Source organism: Thalassophryne amazonica, chromosome 2 (genome assembly GCF_902500255.1).
Source record: "Thalassophryne amazonica chromosome 2, fThaAma1.1, whole genome shotgun sequence".
Classification (NCBI taxonomy): Eukaryota; Metazoa; Chordata; class Actinopteri; order Batrachoidiformes; family Batrachoididae; genus Thalassophryne; species Thalassophryne amazonica.
In genome coordinates this window covers 5,670,804-5,690,093 of record NC_047104.1, presented here as the reverse complement: position 1 = coordinate 5,690,093, position 19,290 = coordinate 5,670,804, and the positions used below count along the sequence as shown (strand labels likewise).

Below are 19,290 nucleotides of genomic sequence, written 5' to 3'. Positions count from 1 at the left end.
ACACAAGATGATTTCCTGATGGACCAGTAGCTCCCGCTGAACCGGTGCTGCAAACAGGACCAATAAATACACACAGGCAGGACTGATATTTGAAGAAAACGTTCCTCATTGTGTGTGTGTGGTGTTTGTAGCTGGGTCTGGGGCCACACCAACCCTGTAAGAGAACCGATGCTGGGGACGATGCTGCAGGGCAAAAACATCCACCAGATATCCGCTGGACGCTGCCATAGCGCGGGCCTGGACGGCTCCCTCTGTGCCTCCTCGAGCACCAGGTGAGAAACAGAGGAGAAGACGTAGTCTTTCCTCACGCCATGACACTGCCCCCTGCTGGTCCAACACGTTATCCCGGGCTCAGATTTGCGTGTGGTCCTCAGGTTCCTCTGTGCCGCTTCAGCTGGGTCTTCCTGTGGCTGTTCCGCCTCAGTACAGCGGACTGAGGAGAGGTGGCATCGAGGCGGTGAGAGCTCGCCTGCGCCTCCTCTACCACTTCTCCGACCTCATGTACTCCTCGTGGAGACTCCTCAACCTTAGCCCCAACAACCAGTAGTGAACCAACAACACACACCAAGCACAAACGTCGTCTTCAGCCGCTTCGATTGTGTCATAATCAGTACTGGATATTCGTGTAGCCAGAGCGGCGTGCCTGCGTAGGTGACACGAGTCAACAGTTGGGATATTTAAAACGTCACATCTGAAGAGAAAACAGTTTTCTGTTTTCTGAACTTTTGTGCTCCACAATCGTTTTAAGTCGTAATGATCATTGAAGAGAGTCGCAGATGTTACTGTCAAGGTGAGAAAAACTGTGTGAAACATTTTGATTCAGTATAGTTTTTTAAATTCAGGTTTTAACTTTCAGTGTGCAGATTTCAAAAATGAAAATAATCGCGGTCAACAGATAAATATTAAAGGGATCGTGAAGTGCGAAACAAGTTTTTATCCGCCGTTTATGTTTTCACAAACATCCTCCAGTTTTAAATGTTATTTTGGACTCAAAGTGCTTGTTTGACACCTGTGACATCTATAACAGGAACACCCCCAAATGCGCTTCTTTTTTTTTTCCCCAAAGTTCATAGGATACACAGTTTTCTTTTACATTTCTGAGCGCCTCATATTTTTCTGCTCTCTGTGTCTCATCATTTGAGGTCTCAGTGAGTCCCAGCGGGCCTGAAACAAAATTCATAACACCAATAAATTCAGTGCTTTCATTAGCCAGCGTCAGCTGTCGCCGTATCAGGCTACGTTACAGAAATATGATGGGAACTTCTGTTTGGCCTTTTTGCCAGAAAGGAGAAATTAGTGGTATTAGAATAATTTTTTTTTTTTTTTTTTTTTTTTTTTTTTTTGGTAGGACAATCTAATTATCATCCGTAATAAATTTTACAAACCCTGTAGTTCATGAAATGTCCATTCAGACTGTGAATTGTTGATGTGCTTCATTTGAACCTGATGACAGGGACTGTGGTCAGTTCTTGATCCATGTTTTTTGAAGTAGTTCAGAATCAGGTTTCCCCAATTCTGCTAAATGTTTATGACCAAATCTGTAAGATGTCTGTACATCACTTCAGAGGTGTTATCTGGCTACAAACAGCATTTTTTAGATTCAGAAGTATTTATTTCTTGCTAACTTTTACAAAATATATGAGAAACATATTAGATTTATACAGAAATAGGCTGTTTTGGAGTGGTTTTCTGCCATCTTGGTTTATTTTGTTTGAGTGAGCAACAACTGACATCACACTGCCTTTCTTTACTCTGATTGGCTGTCACCGTTGTCCTTCCCAGCATCCTCACGCAGCTCAGGGGAAGCCCACACGTGATCTGTGACATCACTACCAAATGTAGGTCATAGCATCTGATATTTGTCCCCTTCAGGGTTGAAATTCTAATTATTTCCAGACCGTGTGAATTGTTTCATCATGTTGGCAAGTATCATGTTCTAACTCCCTTATTTAAATGCTCAGGAATAAATATTCTACTGGTGCCAGAGAAAATTTCTTTTATGACTTGAATCTGACAAAAAACCCAGGGGCCGTACAGCTTTTAAACTTGTTTTGAGTTGTTGATATTGTATGAGATTTGAATAAACTGCTGATAATAAAGAGATTCATAATTATGAAATTATTTAATTATGTTTAAAAGTCAAGCTCATTACTGAAGAATCTGCGATCAGTTTAATATATGAGTGTCAACGTTCCATCATTAGCGCGTCATCATTGAAGCACTGCGACATGACACAAATTGACATAAAGACCTCATTTGTAATTAATTTGAGGAAATTGTGTTGTGTGTTTTTATTTGTATTTATTTCTGCATTGCAGAGTCATAAACAAATTTAAAGAAACCAGTCAGGGTCACCATTTGGAAGGCTGTGAAAGCTCTGACTCCTCTTTGGGTGTTTGGACTCATCTTCCTGGTTCCATCTCCTGCAGACTTTTAACAGTCATTTTATTTTGCAGAGCTGCCCCTCCATTATAATGCCGGAACCTGGGGCATTGTCCAGGGCCAATTGAGGCCCCTCTTGGCCCCCAGGGTGTACACGTTACCCATGGTGCGCTCCATAGGCAAAACCATGGTGCAGGGGAGGAACTATGGCCCCCAGATCACCGTCAAACGGATCTCCACACGGTTAGTCCCCGGTGGTGGCCCTCTGTCGTAGTCTGGAGTGCTGATTGGTTTATTTATGCAGACACTTACGTTTGGTTTGCGTTGTTGTTCTCCTTCTGTTCTTGGGCCAGCGGACGGAATTGCAAACCGATCTTCGTGCAGATTGCACGTCAGGTTGTGAAGCTGAACGCCTCGGACCTGCGGCTGCCCTCCAGGGCCTGGAAGGTCAAGCTGGTGGGGGAGGGAGCGGATGATGCAGGGGGCGTGTTTGATGACACCATCACAGAAATGTGTCAGGTACGAGAGCGTTCTTCTGACTTTAATAGTGTTTAACTATTTGATTTTGATTTATTTTTGGCCCTCGTACCTTCTAGACATTTTTCAGGATTCCCAAACTGAAAAAACCATTAAATTACAAAAGGACGTGTTTAGCTGTGTTTTGTTTGTTTGTTTGTGTATTTTCTTCTTCTGATCTCTGGACAGTGTGTCCTGAGGATCAGGTCACTGGTTTAGTGAAGCCTGATACTGAAACAGATTTATGTGTCATCAGTTACGGCAGAATGACTTCTTAATGTTTTTTTGTGAGTGTGTTTGTAGGAGTTGGAGACGGGTGTGGTAGACCTGCTCATCCCCTCCCCCAACGCCACGGCAGAGGTCGGCTACAACAGAGACCGGTGAGGACAAAAGTCCAGTCCGCCTCTGTTCTCATTTTTTTTTTTTTTTTTTTTTGTCCTCCTGCTCAGTTCAATATACAACCCCTGGCAAAAATCATGGAATCACCGGCCTCAGAGGATGTTCATTCAGTTGTTTAATTTTGTAGAAAAAAAGCAGATCACAGACATGACACAAAACTAAAGTCATTTCAAATGGCAACTTTCTGGCTTTAAGAAACACTATAAGAAATCAAGAAAAAAAGATTGTGGCAGTCAGTAACGGTTACTTTTTTAGACCAAGCAGAGGAAAAAAATATGGAATCACTCAATTCTGAGGAAAAAAATTATGGAATCACCCTGTAAATTTTCATCCCCCAAATTAACACCTACATCAAATCAGATCTGCTCATTGACATCAATCAATCAATCAATTTTTTTATATAGCGCCAAATCACAACAAACAGTTGCCCCAAGGCGCTTTATATTGTAAGGCAAGGCCATACAATAATTATGTAAAACCCCAACGGTCAAAACGACCCCCTGTGAGCAAGCACTTGGCTACAGTGGGAAGGAAAAACTCCCTTTTAACAGGAAGAAACCTCCAGCAGAACCAGGCTCAGGGAGGGGCAGTCTTCTGCTGGGACTGGTTGGGGCTGAGGGGAGAGAACCAGGAAAAAGACATGCTGTGGAGGGGAGCAAAGATCGATCACTAATGATTAAATGCAGAGTGGTGCATTCAGAGCAAAAAGAGAAAGAAACAGTGCATCATGGGAACCCCCCAGCAGTCTAAGTCTATAGCAGCATAACTAAGGGATGGTTCAGGGTCACCTGATCCAGCCATAACTATAAGCTTTAGCAAAAAGGAAAGTTTTAAGCCTAATCTTAAAAGTAGAGAGGGTGTCTGTCTCCCTGATCTGAATTGGGAGCTGGTTCCACAGGAGAGGAGCCTGAAAGCTGAAGGCTCTGCCTCCCATTCTACTCTTACAAACCCTAGGAACTACAAGTAAGCCTGCAGTCTGAGAGCGAAGCGCTCTATTGGGGTGATATGGTACTACGAGGTCCCTAAGATAAGATGGGACCTGATTATTCAAAACCTTATAAGTAAGAAGAAGAATTTAATTCTGTTCTAGAATTAACAGGAAGCCAATGAAGAGAGGCCAATATGGGTGAGATATGCTCTCTCCTTCTAGTCCCCGTCAGTACTCTAGCTGCAGCATTTTGAGTTAACTGAAGGCTTTTTAGGGAACTTTTAGGACAACCTGATAATAATGAATTACAGTAGTCCAGCCTAGAGGAAATAAATGCATGAATTAGTTTTTCAGCATCACTCTGAGACAAGACCTTTCTGATTTTAGAGATATTGCGTAAATGCAAAAAAGCAGTCCTACATATTTGTTTAATATGCGCTTTGAATGACATATCCTGATCAAAAATGACTCCAAGATTTCTCACAGTATACTAGAGGTCAGGGTAATGCCATCCAGAGTAAGGATCTGGTTAGACACCATGTTTCTAAGATTTGTGGGGCCAAGTACAATAACTTCAGTTTTATCTGAGTTTAAAAGCAGGAAATTAGAGGTCATCCATGTCTTTATGTCTGTAAGACAATCCTGCAGTTTAGCTAATTGGTGTGTGTCCTCTGGCTTCATGGATAGATAAAGCTGGGTATCATCTGCGTAACAATGAAAATTTAAGCAATACCGTCTAATAATACTGCCTAAGGAAGCATGTATAACGTGAATAAAATTGGTCCTAGCACAGAACCTTGTGGAACTCCATATTAACTTTAGTCTGTGAAGAAGATTCCCCATTTACATGAACAAATTGTAATCTATTAGACAAATATGATACAAACCACCGCAGCGCAGTGCCTTTAATACCTATGGCATGCTCTAATCTCTGTAATAAAATTTTATGGTCAACAGTATACAAAAGCAGCACTGAGGTCTAACAGAACAAGCACAGAGATGAGTCCACTGTCTGAGGCCATAAGAAGATCATTTGTAACCTTCACTAATGCTGTTTCTGTACTATGATGAATTCTAAAACCTGACTGAAACTCTTCAAATAGACCATTCCTCTGCAGATGATCAGTTAGCTGTTTTACAACTACCCTTTCAAGAATTTTTGAGAGAAAAGGAAGGTTGGAGATAAATAATGGTAGGGCTTCCTTGAGCAGCCTGGTAGGAATGGGGTCTAATAAACATGTTGATGGTTTGGATGAAGTAACTAATGAAAATAACTCAGACAGAACAATCGGAGAGAAAGAGTCTAACCAAATACCGGCATCACTGAAAGCAGCCAAAGATAACGATACGTCTTTGGGATGGTTATGAGTAATTTTTTCTCTAATAGTTAAAATTTTGTTAGCAAAGAAAGTCATGAAGTCATTACTAGTTAAAGTTAATGGAATACTCAGCTCAATAGAGCTCTGACTCTTTGTCAGCCTGGCTACAGTGCTGAAAAGAAACCTGGGGTTGTTCTTATTTTCTTCAATTAGTGATGAGTAGAAAGATGTCCTAGCTTTACGGAGGGCTTTTTTATAGAGCAACAGACTCTTTTTCCAGGCTAAGTGAAGATCTTCTAAATTAGTGAGACGCCATTTCCTCTCCAACTTACGGGTTATCTGCTTTAAGCTACGAGTTTGTGAGTTATACCACAGAGTCAGGCACTTCTGATTTAAAGCTCTCTTTTTTAGAGGAGCTACAGCATCCAAAGTTGTCTTCAATGAGGATGTAAAACTATTGATGAGATACTCTATCTCACTTACAGAGTTTAGGTAGCTACTCTGCACTGTGTTGGTATATGGCATTAGAGAACATAAAGAAGGAATCATATCCTTAAACCTAGTTACAGCGCTTTCTGAAAGACTTCTAGTGTAATGAAACTTATTCCCCACTGCTGGGTAGTCCATCAGAGTAAATGTAAATGTTATTAAGAAATGATCAGACAGAAGGGAGTTTTCAGGGAATACTGTTAAGTCTTCTATTTCCATACCATAAGTCAGAACAAGATCTAAGATATGATTAAAGTGGTGGGTGGACTCATTTACTTTTTGAGCAAAGCCAATAGAGTCTAATAATAGATTAAATGCAGTGTTGAGGCTGTCATTCTCAGCATCTGTGTGGATGTTAAAATCGCCCACTATAATTATCTTATCTGAGCTAAGCACTAAGTCAGACAAAAGGTCTGAAAATTCACAGAGAAACTCACAGTAACGACCAGGTGGACGATAGATAATAACAAATAAAACTGGTTTTTGGGACTTCCAATTTGGATGGACAGACTAAGAGTCAAGCTTTCAAATGAATTAAAGCTCTGTCTGGGTTTTGATTAATTAATAAGCTGGAATGGAAGATTGCTGCTAATCCTTGCCCCGGCCCGTGCTACGAGCATTCTGACAGTTAGTGTGACTCGGGGGTGTTGACTCATTTAAACTAACATATTCATCCTGCTGTAACCAGGTTTCTGTAAGGCAGAATAAATCAATATGTTGATCAATTATTATATCATTTACCAACAGGGACTTAGAAGAGAGAGACCTAATGTTTAATAGACCACATTTAACTGTTTTAGTCTGTGGTGCAGTTGAAGGTGCTATATTCTTTTTGAATTTTTATGCTTAAATAGATTTTTGCTGGTTATTGGTAGTCTGGGAGCAGGCACCGTCTCTACGGGGATGGGGTAATGAAGGGATGGCAGGGGGAGAGAAGCTGCAGAGAGGTGTGTAAGACTACAACTCTGCTTCCTGGTCCCAACCCTGGATAGTCACGGTTTGGAGGATTTAAGAAAATTGGCCAGATTTCTAGAAATGAGAGCTGCTCCATCCAAAGTGGGATGGATGCCGTCTCTCCTAACAAGACCAGGTTTTCCCCAGAAGCTTTGCCAATTATCTATGAAGCCACCTCATTTTTGGACACCACTCAGACAGCCAGCAATTCAAGGAGAACATGCGGCTAAACATGTCACTCCCGGTCTGATTGGGGAGGGGCCCAGAGAAAACTACAGAGTCCGACATTGTTTTTGCAAAGTTACACACCGATTTAATGTTAATTTTAGTGACCTCCGATTGGTGTAACCGGGTGTCATTACTGCCGACGTGAATTACAATCTTACCAAATTTACGCTTAGCCTTAGCCAGCAGTTTCAAATTTCCTTCAATGTCGCCTGCTCTGGCCCCCGGAAGACAATTGACTATGGTTGCTGGTGTCGCTAACTTCACATTTCGCAAAACAGAGTCGCCAATAACCAGAGTTTGATCCTCGGCGGGTGTGTCGTCGAGTGGGGAAAAACGGTTAGAGATGTGAACGGGTTGGCGGTGTACACGGGGCTTCTGTTTAGGGCTACGCTTCCTCCTCACAGTCACCCAGTCAGCCTGCTTTCCCGGCTGCTCGGGATCTGCCAGGGGGTAACTAACGGCGGCTAAGCTACCTTGGTCCGCACCGACTACAGGGGCCTGGCTAGCTGTAGAATTTTCCACGGTGCAGAGCCGAGTCTCCAATTCGCCCAGCCTGGCCTCCAAGCTACGAATAAGCTACACTTATTACAAGTACCGTTACTGCTAAAGGAGGCCGAGGAATAACTAAACATTTCACACCCAGAGCAGAAAAGTGTGGGAGAGACAGGAGAAGCCGCCATGCTAAATCGGCTAAGAGCTAGTAGCTACGCTAAGCTAGCGGATTCCTAAAAACATGCAAAGTGAATAATGTGTAAATAATTTAGAGGTGATTCAGCAGAAGGAGTGCTTTAGTTAAGGCACGTAAAGATTACACTGGGAAACAAATCGTAATCTTGATAACTAGATCAATCTAACTGCGCAGATTAAACAGCTAACAGATACAGAAAAACACCGCTGTGCTCTGGAACAGGAAGTTCCTGTGGCATAGGGTCAATATAACATTGACCCTATGCCATGACAGTGACCCTATGTGTCTTTTTGCAAGGAATGTTTTTGCTCTATGGCAAGATGCATTATCATCTTGAAAAATGATTTCATCATCCCCAAACATCCTTTCAATTGTCCAAAATATCAACATAAACTTGTGCATTTATTGATGATGTAATGACAGCCATCTCCCCAGTGCCTTTACCTGACATGCAGCCCCATATCATCAATGACTGTGGAAATTTACATGTTCTCTTCAGGCAGTCATCTTTATAAATCTCATTGGAACGGCACCAAACAAAAGTTCCAGCATCATCACCTTGCCCAATGCAGATTCCAGATTCATCACTGAATATGACTTTCATCCAGTCATCCACAGTCCACAATTGCTTTTCCTTAGCCCATTGTAACCTTGTTTTTTTCTGTTTAGGTGTTAATGATGCCTTTCGTTTAGCTTTTCTGTTTGTAAATCCCATTTCCTTTAGGTGGTTTCTTACAGTTCGGTCACAGACGTTGACTCCAGTTTCCTCCCATTCGTTCCTCATTTGTTTTGTTGTACATTTTTCGATTTTGAGACATATTGCTTTAAGTTTTCTGTCTTGACGCTTTGTCTTCCTTGGTCTACCAGTATGTTTGCCTTTAACAACCTTCCCATGTTGTTTGTATTTGGTCCAGAGTTTAGACACAGCTGACTGTGAACAACCAACATCTTTTGCAACATTGCGTGATGATTTACTCTCTTTTAAGAGTTTGATAATCCTCTCCTTTGTTTCAATTGACATCTCTCGTGTTGGAGCCATGATTCATGTCAGTCCACTTGGTGCAACAGCTCTCCAAGGTGTGTTCACTCCTTTTTAGATGCAGACTAACGAGCAGATCTGATATGATGCAGGTGTTCGTTTTGGGGATGAAAATTTACAGGGTGATTCCATAATTTTTTCCTCAGAATTGAGTGATTCCATATTTTTTTTCCTCTGCTTGGTCTAAAAAAGTAACCGTTACTGACTGCCACAATCTTTTTTTCCTGATTTCTTATAGTGTTTCTTAAAGCCAGAAAGTTGCCATTTGAATGGCTTTAGTTTTGTGTCATGTCTGTGATCTGCTTTTTTTCTACAAAATTAAACAACTGAATGAACATCCTCCGAGGCCGGTGATTCCATAATTTTTGCCAGGGGTTGTAGAAGGTGGCAAATCAAATCCCCCCTTTTTAACAGGAAGAAACCTCAAGCAGACCTGACTCAGTGGGGTGACCGTCCACTGAGACCAATCCATCAAGACGGAGTAGAAAATACACAAAAATGTGCAGCTGCTTCGAAAAAGTTGCAAACGAGAAAAACCAACCTGAGCTTATTGTGTGCAGTGAAACCGGAACACACAAAACTGAACGCTGAAGTCCACAGCGCATGGCTTCTGACTGTCTGTCACGTTGTCCAGATATTTGATTTTGATTTTAAGAAGCATAATTTTAAAAGAGAGAGATTATAACCAGGATTTTTTAAGCTCGTCCAGATCTCTGGTTTGTTGAGTTAAAGTAGACCTGCACTGAAATAAATGTGGTCAGATCTCAGAAATAAATAGCTGATATGTATTTATAAGACCCTTATGAATGCAGTAAAGTAAATCTGTAAGCCCATATTTGTAATTCAGCGGAGAAATCTTTGTTTAAAAATGACAAATTTGCAGCTAAAATTTGGCCCTCAGCGAAAACTGTTTGTACATCCGGGACATTGCAGTGACGTCCGGCAGAAGACGGAGCGCTCGAGCCTTCAGTCCGATCCCGCATTGAAATTTGATTTTATCTGTTAGTAATGTTACTGTTACCTGGTTTCAGCATCCAAAAGTAAGCTGCAATGAATGTGAGATACAGCTCTGCATGCTCAGATCAGCAGCAACGTCGACAGCGGGCGACGTTCTTCCCCGACGCCTCGCTCTCTGCCTCCGCTGCACTTACTGAGTCTGCATGCTCAGTAAACACCGAAGCGGGCCACTCACATCGCCCCCGTGTCTGCTGTGCAGCCGGCACCACCTCTCTGTCTACTGAATGGAGGTGCAGCCAACTTGGCAAAAGTGACTACGCTCGCTGTTTTGATGCGGAGCGGCCGGTGACACCTGTTGCTGCAAGGACAGACTTTCCGCAGCGCCGCACGGTCTCGGTAATCGGAGCTGCAGAGCTCCGTGGCCGCTGAGAGAGGTTTATATCTTTTTAATGACTTGAATTCTTTGCGGGTCCCGTCTCCGTACCCCACGACGGTAACACCGGAGGCTAAAGACAGTAGATTTTCAATGCGACACCACTCAATCAAATGGGCGTATGAAAAGTCCCCCAAAATAATTTTCAAGCACAAATAAAAGAAATGTGTACTCACCAAACGTGCCTCAAGACAATATGAAGTTTTTAAAAAAGTAGATCATTCCGTATGACAAGAAAAAGGTGCAGATGCAAACTGACGTAAATCCACAAATTACAGTTGGTGCGCGCAATGCATGCTGGGAGAGGGTCTTCTCCCTGACGTCTCGGCAGCGTCCCGGATGTGATGTGGCGAAATTTTAGCTGTAATTTTTGTCATTTGTCATTTTTAAATGAAGATTTCTCCGTTGAATGACAGATTTGGGCTTGCTGATTTACTTTACTACATTCAGAAGGATCTTACACGTATGTGGAAATATGTCATTTTTTGGTCCAAAGATCTGACTGCATTTACTTCAGTGCAGGTCTACTTTAAAGTCACAGCAAAGTATCAGTTGTCTGCCCGTCCTCCGTCCACAGGACATAGAAAGTGCTGCTGCTTCTTCTTTCCTGGTGGATTTTGATTCTGATGGTTTTGTTCGCTTCATTGAATTCTTCATGGAGTATAAAAATTTTCAATTTTGGAAAAAATTTAGACTCTTGGTGGTGAAAACAGTGGAATGTAACCCAAAATGGGGCATTTTCCTGAGTTGAGTGGTTGCTGACATTTTTTTAAATACATAATAAGACATCATTAAAAAAAAATTAAGGTATTATCAGGAAGAATTTGGAACAAGCAGGAATATTTCGGGCAGTAAATTTCTGCTCCCGTGAGATGGTTTACACGCTGCTGTACAACGACTCTGCTTGAAAAGTGGAAACGATAAACATTCACAACAGTCAGTGAAGAATTTTATTCACAGCATGTAATTTTCTTCAACTGCATAATTCAGATAATAAACTCTGTTCTGGTTTTATGCTTTACATCGTTAAAAACATGTAGAGGCACTTTGTGTGTATGTTGGTGGGAGGGGCTTTACTATTTTGTTTTATCTGCACTGTATTTCAGCATTTAGCATTTTCAGTGTATTTGTTGAATGATTTTATGGCCTGAATGAGGAGACTTTGAGGTGTTTGAACTTCCTCTTCCAGATTTCTCCTCAACCCGTCTGCGTGTCTGGACGAACATATGCTCCAGTTTAAGTTTCTGGGCATCCTGATGGGCGTGGCCATCCGCACCAAGAAGCCCCTGGACCTGCATCTGGCGCCCCTGGTGTGGAAACAGCTGTGCTGCATCCCGCTGCAGCTGGAGGACTTGGAGGAGGTGGACCTCCTCTACGTGCAGACGCTCAAAAGCATTCTTCACATTGAAGACAGTGGCATCACAGAGGACAATTTCCATGAGGTGGGAAGCGGAGTGTTTCTTACACCACAAAACTTAAATTCAGGAATCTGCAGTTAAAAAAAAAAACAATCTGTGTTGTATTGATGATTGATTTTGTGTGTGCAGATGATTCCTCTGGATTCGTTTGTGGGTCAGAGCGCCGATGGTAAAATGGTGCCCATCATCCCAGGAGGAAACAGCATCCCTCTGACCTTCTCCAACAGGAAGGAGTACGTGGAACGAGCCGTGGAGTATCGTCTGCACGAACTCGACCGACAGGTAAACCACGAGTGTCCACAGCGACACCAACGCCACATGTGCAACCACAGAACAGCTTTTCATCTCACAAAATCAAAGCTGAGGAAGATTTGTCCCACCTCTGTCTACAAAAAGTCAAATAAAAAAAAAACCCTTCCAGCTGTTTTCCAGAATAAAAAAATATTGCCTTGTTTGTCACGTATGAGGACTTTTTCTGTCATATTTGGAGGGAAAATGGTTTAAAAATGCTTAAAATGTTATACAATGCGCACTAGCAGTCTGACCAGCCTCCAGGAAGAAAGAAAGGAACTGATGAACAAGCTCATTCTAAGCAACAATCCCAAACATGTCCAGCAGGTGGCACCAGATTTGAGTTTGTCTTCATTATTGTCCTTTTAATCTGAAGGACATATCAGATCAACACTTTAGAGGTTTAGTGTTAACAAACTGGAGGGGACGAAATCATTAATTTAATAAACAGTTTAGTCCATTTTTCAGTCCCAGTGTTCCTGTTCAAGCACAGCAGTGTGTAAATCGTGCACAGAAATAAGAATGTGTGCAAAATCATCACGCTGTTTGCGTGCATGTCTTCACAGATGTACATGCATAATGGTGATGCAGGTTAATGAAATGAATCATTAAATATAACTGCATTCTCTGAAATTAACACTTTTAAAATGTATGTTCTCCTCACACACTGATTTGTTGAGCTGCATGGTTGCAGAGTCCATTTCACCCACATTCACTCAACTGTTACTGAAAAACAAAAAATCAGAGTTAACGATGTGGTGTGGGGGTGAAAATCAGCCATAGAGAACATTCTGGACATGTTCAAAACACATGCCAAGAGTCCTGCCACAGAAAAGGAGTTTTTGTTTGGTTCCAGTGGCATCCAAAGCTCTAAGAGCAGATGGGTAGAAACTGTTTTTCAGTCTGTTTGTTCTTGCTTTAGTCATCCTGTACCGTCTGCCTGATGGCAGCAGCTCAAACAGAGCGTGTCCAAGGTGGGACGAGTCCTTTAGGATGGCGTCGGCTCTCCTGAGACAGTCAGAGCCATGAAGGTCCCCCAGTGTGGGTAGAGGTCACCCAGTGATCTTCTCTGGAGCTCTTTCCTGTTTGCCCCCATGCAGCTGGTAAACCACGTCCAGAGGCAGCATGTGAGGATGCTCTCCAGAGCGGGAAAAAGACAAAAGATATCTCTGGTTGGTGTTTTTTTTTCCTGAGGGTTCTCAGAAAGTGAAGTCTTTGCTGTGCCTTCTTTACCAAGTGTGTGGTGTTCCTGTTCCTGGTCACTTTCTCTTCTGTGCGGACTCCCAGGATACAGAAGTCCCTGACCCTTTCCACACAGGTCCCCCCAGTGATAAATGGGCTGAATGTCTGTTTGGTTTCTCCTGAAGTCTATGATTAGTTCCTTGGTTTTGGATGTGTTCAGGAGCAGGTTATTTTATCTACATCACACTGTCAGTTTGTTAATTTGCATTTGTTTTTGAAACTGTTCCGATTTATGTACTTGAAAATCAGGGGTGCCGATTTAAACAGATCTGAAAGGAAATGGAAACTTGCTTCAAACACCTTTAGTAGATTCAATAAAATTAATAACTGGACAAGTTGTCAAACTTTGACCGAATACCTTTGGTTTGTGGGTTTGAAATAAGAAGCTGTCATCTATAAACCTTTACACAGTCATGTAAACAATTGTTCTGTTGTTGGTTTTCTCACTGTGTGGCAAAAATAACACGTCTGTGCTGAAGGCAAATCACAGGCGGCTTCATGTCTGGTCTCAGGTGGCGGCGGTGCGTGAGGGCATGTCATGGATCGTTCCCGTGCCGCTGCTGTCGCTGCTGACGGCCAAGCAGCTGGAGCAGATGGTGTGCGGCATGCCGGAGATCTGCTGCGATGTGCTGAAGAAGGTGGTTCGATACCGTGAGGTGGATGAGCAGCACTCGCTGGTGCAGTGGTTCTGGCAGACACTGGAGGAGTTCTCCAACGAGGAGCGAGTCCTCTTCATGCGCTTTGTCTCGGGCCGTTCCCGGCTGCCCGCCAACACGGCTGACATCTCTCAGAGGTTTCAGATCATGAAGGTGGACAGGGTGAGTCCAGATCACAGATCATGAAACTGTGGTAGGACTTTAAAGTGGATATGACACTTAAAGACAACATAGTCTTATTACATGTAACAAAGGTTATATAGGTTAATGCGTTTTTGGAAAATGGATGCAGTTCTCCCTTTATATATAACATTTGAATGTCCCGCCACTGAAAAATGTGCACGTCCCGTGACCAGCTTCCCACTGAGCACCAAGCCTAAAATACGTCACTATGTGTAGACCGTATCGGCTTGCGCGCCTGGCGGCTGTTGTTTACACTTTTTTTAGCGGCAGAAACTTTGATTAAACACAGCTCTCAGGGACTTTTGTCGATATGCCTGACCAGTGTGTCACAGCATATTGCACAAGCACAAGGGCGAAAGGTTTAGCCTTTTCAAGTCCAGGCAGATTGATCAAAAGCTGCAGTGTTGTGTGATGCACGAAATGTCCGGCTGCCGCTCGCGCACACACACATTTGCTCCCAACAGCAGACACTTTCCTCTACCATCTCCATGTTCTCGCATCGCTCACAGGAACACATAAAATGTCAACCCCAAATAATATGTTCACAATAATCTTGAAATGGTCAAGGAACTTACGTAGTAAACACGGCGGCGGCATGTAAACACAGCGGCGGCATGTAAACACGGCGGCGGCATGTGCAGTGTTTTCAGCGATCTTTTTCGAAACTTTCACCGTTTATTTCCTATTCTTTCGTGAAAATAATGTAACTAAATACAGATGAATGCAATGCCAGGCACTCGAAAAAGGCAAAAACCCGAAGGTAATGACGGTGGTCCACAAGTAATAGCTACACTGTCACAGCTCCGGAACAATAACAAAGACAGTAAACAGACGCTCAAATCGAAAATGCTATAATTATAGTGTTATAAACAGCAGCAACAAAAATCAAAGCCTACCTTACCATTCCATATTCTGCAGCCTTTCAAAATCCATCAGAATTGGCACGTCTCTTGCCTCTGCTTCAGCTCCGCCATAAACACCATCAGCATTATTTTCGCTGCCAGAATGCTCCTGGTTTGAATGTTCGTCCGAAAGATACGGCTCCAATCTGTAGGGTCTAATCACTGCTGTGACAATCTCAGGATCCGAGTCAGAAATAATCCACACTTGAAGAGGAGTCAGAAAAGTTCTTGATCTCGTCACTGTCCATGCTGAGGTCCATCTGTTCCTGTTGTTAATCGAACAAAGACGGGACTCTACATGTTGTGACGTCACAACATCACGTGACCGCTGATGGAACGCTGCCAGCGTGCTTTCCAAGAAACACACTTTTGAGAAACTGTACAAACTTTATTTCTCAGTGATAATAATTAAAACCACTTTCAACTTACTATATGTATATTTTGATATTTATATCAGTTTTACCTAATTTTTTAGGTGTCATATCCACTTTAAAGGTATCAAAGTTCAGGATCTATGCCAATGTGTGACCTGCAGCTGGAACCAGTACCTGGGTATCAGAGGATTCAGATCTCAGGATCCTTGTCCTTGTGGTCCAAAAACATTTATTTATTGAATGTTGTTCATGTAAAAGAATTAAATGTTTCTGATTTGTTGTGTTTTGCAGCCGTACGACAGCCTGCCCACGTCACAGACGTGTTTCTTTCAGCTGCGCCTGCCGCCGTACTCCAGTCAGGCCGTCATGGCGGAGAGGCTGCGATACGCCATCAACAACTGCCGCTCCATCGACATGGACAACTACATGCTGTCCCGGAACGTGGACACAGCTGAAGGTTCCGACACGGACTACTGACCCCGGACAGGAAACAGTTTTATGAACTTTAAAGCGCCACAGATTTGACATTTGTATTTTTCTTCCTTGTGGTTTATTCCGTTTTTAAAGACAGCAAATCTACAAAAAAAGCATTAAGTTTTTTCTTTTTTTGCACATCTCATTTTTAAGGTTCTGCATGGATGTTTATTTTGAAACGTGTACAGAAAATTCAGGCAGCCATGAAGAAAAAAACAGACTTGTAAATTGTGTAAAATGCCTGGAGGAAAATGTTTTACTTTATATCCATATTTATTTTAATTTCTAAACTGCTGAGTTTCCCAAAGCATCCAGAAAAGAATAAAGGAATAACTACCACAGGGTTATTTTTTTAATCTCATTTCTTTGCTGTAAAAATCTGTGGGGGGGGAAAAAAAGTGTTTTTTTCTCATTTTTCACCACAATTATTTTAGGAACAAAAAGCCAGAAATCCAAATAAACCTTTGTTGATAAAAACACAAACTGGCGGGGTGGATAGCAATTAGCATGTCTCTGTTTATCCGTCCGTCTATTTTTGCTTGTTAGTGCGATACCTATGTAGCACAACAGTGAACTTGCATGATCCCACCGATACCCGTCAGTTATAATAGCTTCAGATTTTTCCTTCACCTTGGATTCACAGGTGCTGAACACATACGGCGCACCCAGAAAGTATTCATAGTGCTTCACTTATTCCACATTTTATGTTACAGCCTTATTCCAGAATAGTGTAAATTAATATTTCCCCTCAAAATTCTGCACACAATACCCCATAATAACAATGTGAATTTTTTATTTTTATTTTTGCAGATTCATTAAAAAAAAAAAAAAGTTTGTTTGGTTGAGGACTAAGTGAAATAATAAACTTGACAAAGCCTAATTAGAAGTCAGAAAAATTTACTTACAGAATCTGAGTTTTATGTTGCAAGAAGCAGAAAGAACTTGTGATGCAGAAACATAAGACCATCATCTTGAAACATTAAAAAAAATACATACAAATGCATTAGATAACGGACAGAGACCACCAGAGATTTTATTTCATGTCAGTGAGGATTTTCGGTTCTGTTCTTCTACATGTGAGAACAGGAAAGCAGAGCATGAAGGACGAAGATCCAGGTGGGACCTGAGGACACAAAAACCGCCATCACATCATTATCATTTCATATGGATTAAACATTTTCATCCAAGTGAGTCCAGAGGTTGGAATTAAAAATACTAATTTAAACTTGAGCACTTACAAAGTGGAAATGCACCTGTAACAGGTGAAGCTCCGGCTCTTAACAGTCACAGGTGGCACGTCCTGTTTGCCAAACGCCACAAGAAGTCACTCAGCTGTGTGATGCAGTTTTTTCATTCCTCCTGACTGCCAGAGGGCAGTGCTTTAGCACCAGGATTATTCCATGCGTGCAAGTGTAATGGAGGCCAGCAGGTGTCGCTGTGCACATGTAGTTCGTAAACTTCACTCCCAACAGCTCAAAAGGTTTCTCTGGTCACAAGGCCAGAGCCCTGGGTTTTAGCCTTCTGGTTAGAGTCCGACTCCCATGCAGAGGATCGTGAATGGGTGGAGTCATAACAACAACGCAGAGTGCAGCCGCTACATAAGTCACGCCAGTAGGTGTGATCTGGGTGAAGACAGCGACAGCATATGAGCGCACGTTACCCAGCATTCAGTTCAACCACAGAAAGTTGCGAGGCTCTGATCAACGAGCAATCTGAAAAGGTTCAGCCTGCTTCTCATGTGAGAGATGGAAAAAAAACTGAATGCTGGGTAACGTGCAGTGGTGGGCACAAATCCGGTAACCGACTATCAAAGTTTTCATTATCGGATTACCTTTTCAGATAACTTTGAAAACCATTATCGGACTAATTATCTTCCGATAAATTTTCATCTGACAATACGATCACCGATCAGGAGGTGGTCGTGAGATGTTAAATGCAGCTCGTTACTCCATGTATACTAAACGATGCACCTGAAACTCGGTGCGATACAAAAAAAAATTCTCGCATAAATGAAAAATCAGCTGAAAAAGGGCCAAAACTCGCACTGGCACCAGTAGATCATGGCAGTGTTCTATTTATTTTGACACCGGTTATATCAGACGGTTATCTAATTACAACTTGGCTTTTTTTTTTTCTTTTGTGAAAATGCCTCTTTTTAACAAATTAAAAATGCATATTTTACAAAAGCACATTCATCTGTAAACACCAACACACCTCACATTAACATGTTGGTTTACATAGAATGAATGAGTCAACCAATCAGTGTAGCGGAGGCACAATATTTTACCCAGAATGCCATCTGTCTGTGTTTGTTACAAAACTTCAGAATTAGTGCATTATTTAACATTAAGATATGTTACATCTTAACTTTGCACAAATGACAGAATTGACATTAATGGAGTTATTCTATCAGTATTCCATTTTATTTATACACCATAAGTCAGCACTGCTTTATTTTCAAAGACCTCGGCCTGACGGCAGCGCTGTGATTGAGTAGAGAGTTGAGCTTTGTGGTTCCTCTCAGCTTGCTTCTGTGCTGGAAGCCATGTAGTAAAGTGGAGCTTCCAGCAGGAGGCAGAATGCTCAAAGACAGAAGTGCTAACTCATTGTTTGGATCTGTCATTGCCTTTGATGCTTTCAGAAGTGACTGTGGTGTTAAACTTTAAATCAGGTTGTTAGTAGTTGCAAGTGTACAGGAGACAATACTGGAATTTATCGGTTATCTGTAACTTCCGATACATTTTTTGGGTGGTTTATCGTTTTAACTTATCAAAGATAACTTTTCAGTTATCTGATTATCTCTTATCGAAGATAATTTTTTGGTTATCTGTGCCCACCACGGCTGAAAACAATGATTGTTCAACATCATGGTTTAGGGGAAGGGTACAAAAAGCTATCTCAGAGAGTTCAGCTGTCAGTTTCCACTGTGAGGAACATAGTGAGGAAATGGAAGACCACAGGTACAGTACTAGTTAAGGCCCGAAGTGGCAGGCCAAGAAAAATCTCAGATGAGCTGAAGTGAAGGACGGTGAGAACAGTCATACAACCCCTGGCAAAAAATTATGGAATCACCGGCCTCGGAGGATGTTCATTCAGTTGTTTAATTTTGTAGAGAAAAAGCAGATCACAGACATGACACAAAACTAAAGTCATTTCAAATGGCAACTTTCTGGCTTTAAGAAACACTATAAGAAATCAGGAAAAAAAAAATTGTGGCAGTCAGTAACGGTTACTTTTTTAGACCAAGCAGAGGGAAAAAATATGGAATCACTATATTCTGAGGAAAAAATATGCAAGATGCATTATCATCTTGAAAAATGATATCATCCCCAAACATCCTTTCAATTGATGGGATAAGAAAAGTGTCTAAAATATCAACATAAACGTGCATTTATTGCTGATGTAATGACAGCCATCT

At 42.0% G+C, this 19,290-nt stretch overlaps 1 protein-coding gene across 1 annotated transcript in view; it reads left to right on the top strand.

Annotated features, from left to right (window-relative positions):
- herc1 (HECT and RLD domain containing E3 ubiquitin protein ligase family member 1) overlaps positions 1-16,216 on the top strand; it is a 155,674-nt gene extending 139,458 nt beyond the window's left edge. The window contains 12 exon segments of the mRNA XM_034160392.1: positions 132-140; positions 142-234; positions 236-272; positions 375-543; positions 2,319-2,392; positions 2,457-2,625; positions 2,736-2,901; positions 3,202-3,278; positions 11,522-11,774; positions 11,880-12,032; positions 13,796-14,101; positions 15,690-16,216. Of these exon segments, the coding sequence (XP_034016283.1) occupies positions 132-140; positions 142-234; positions 236-272; positions 375-543; positions 2,319-2,392; positions 2,457-2,625; positions 2,736-2,901; positions 3,202-3,278; positions 11,522-11,774; positions 11,880-12,032; positions 13,796-14,101; positions 15,690-15,875 (1,692 nt within the window). The 3' untranslated portion in view covers positions 15,876-16,216.
- Positions 16,217-19,290: the final 3,074 nt, after the last annotated feature.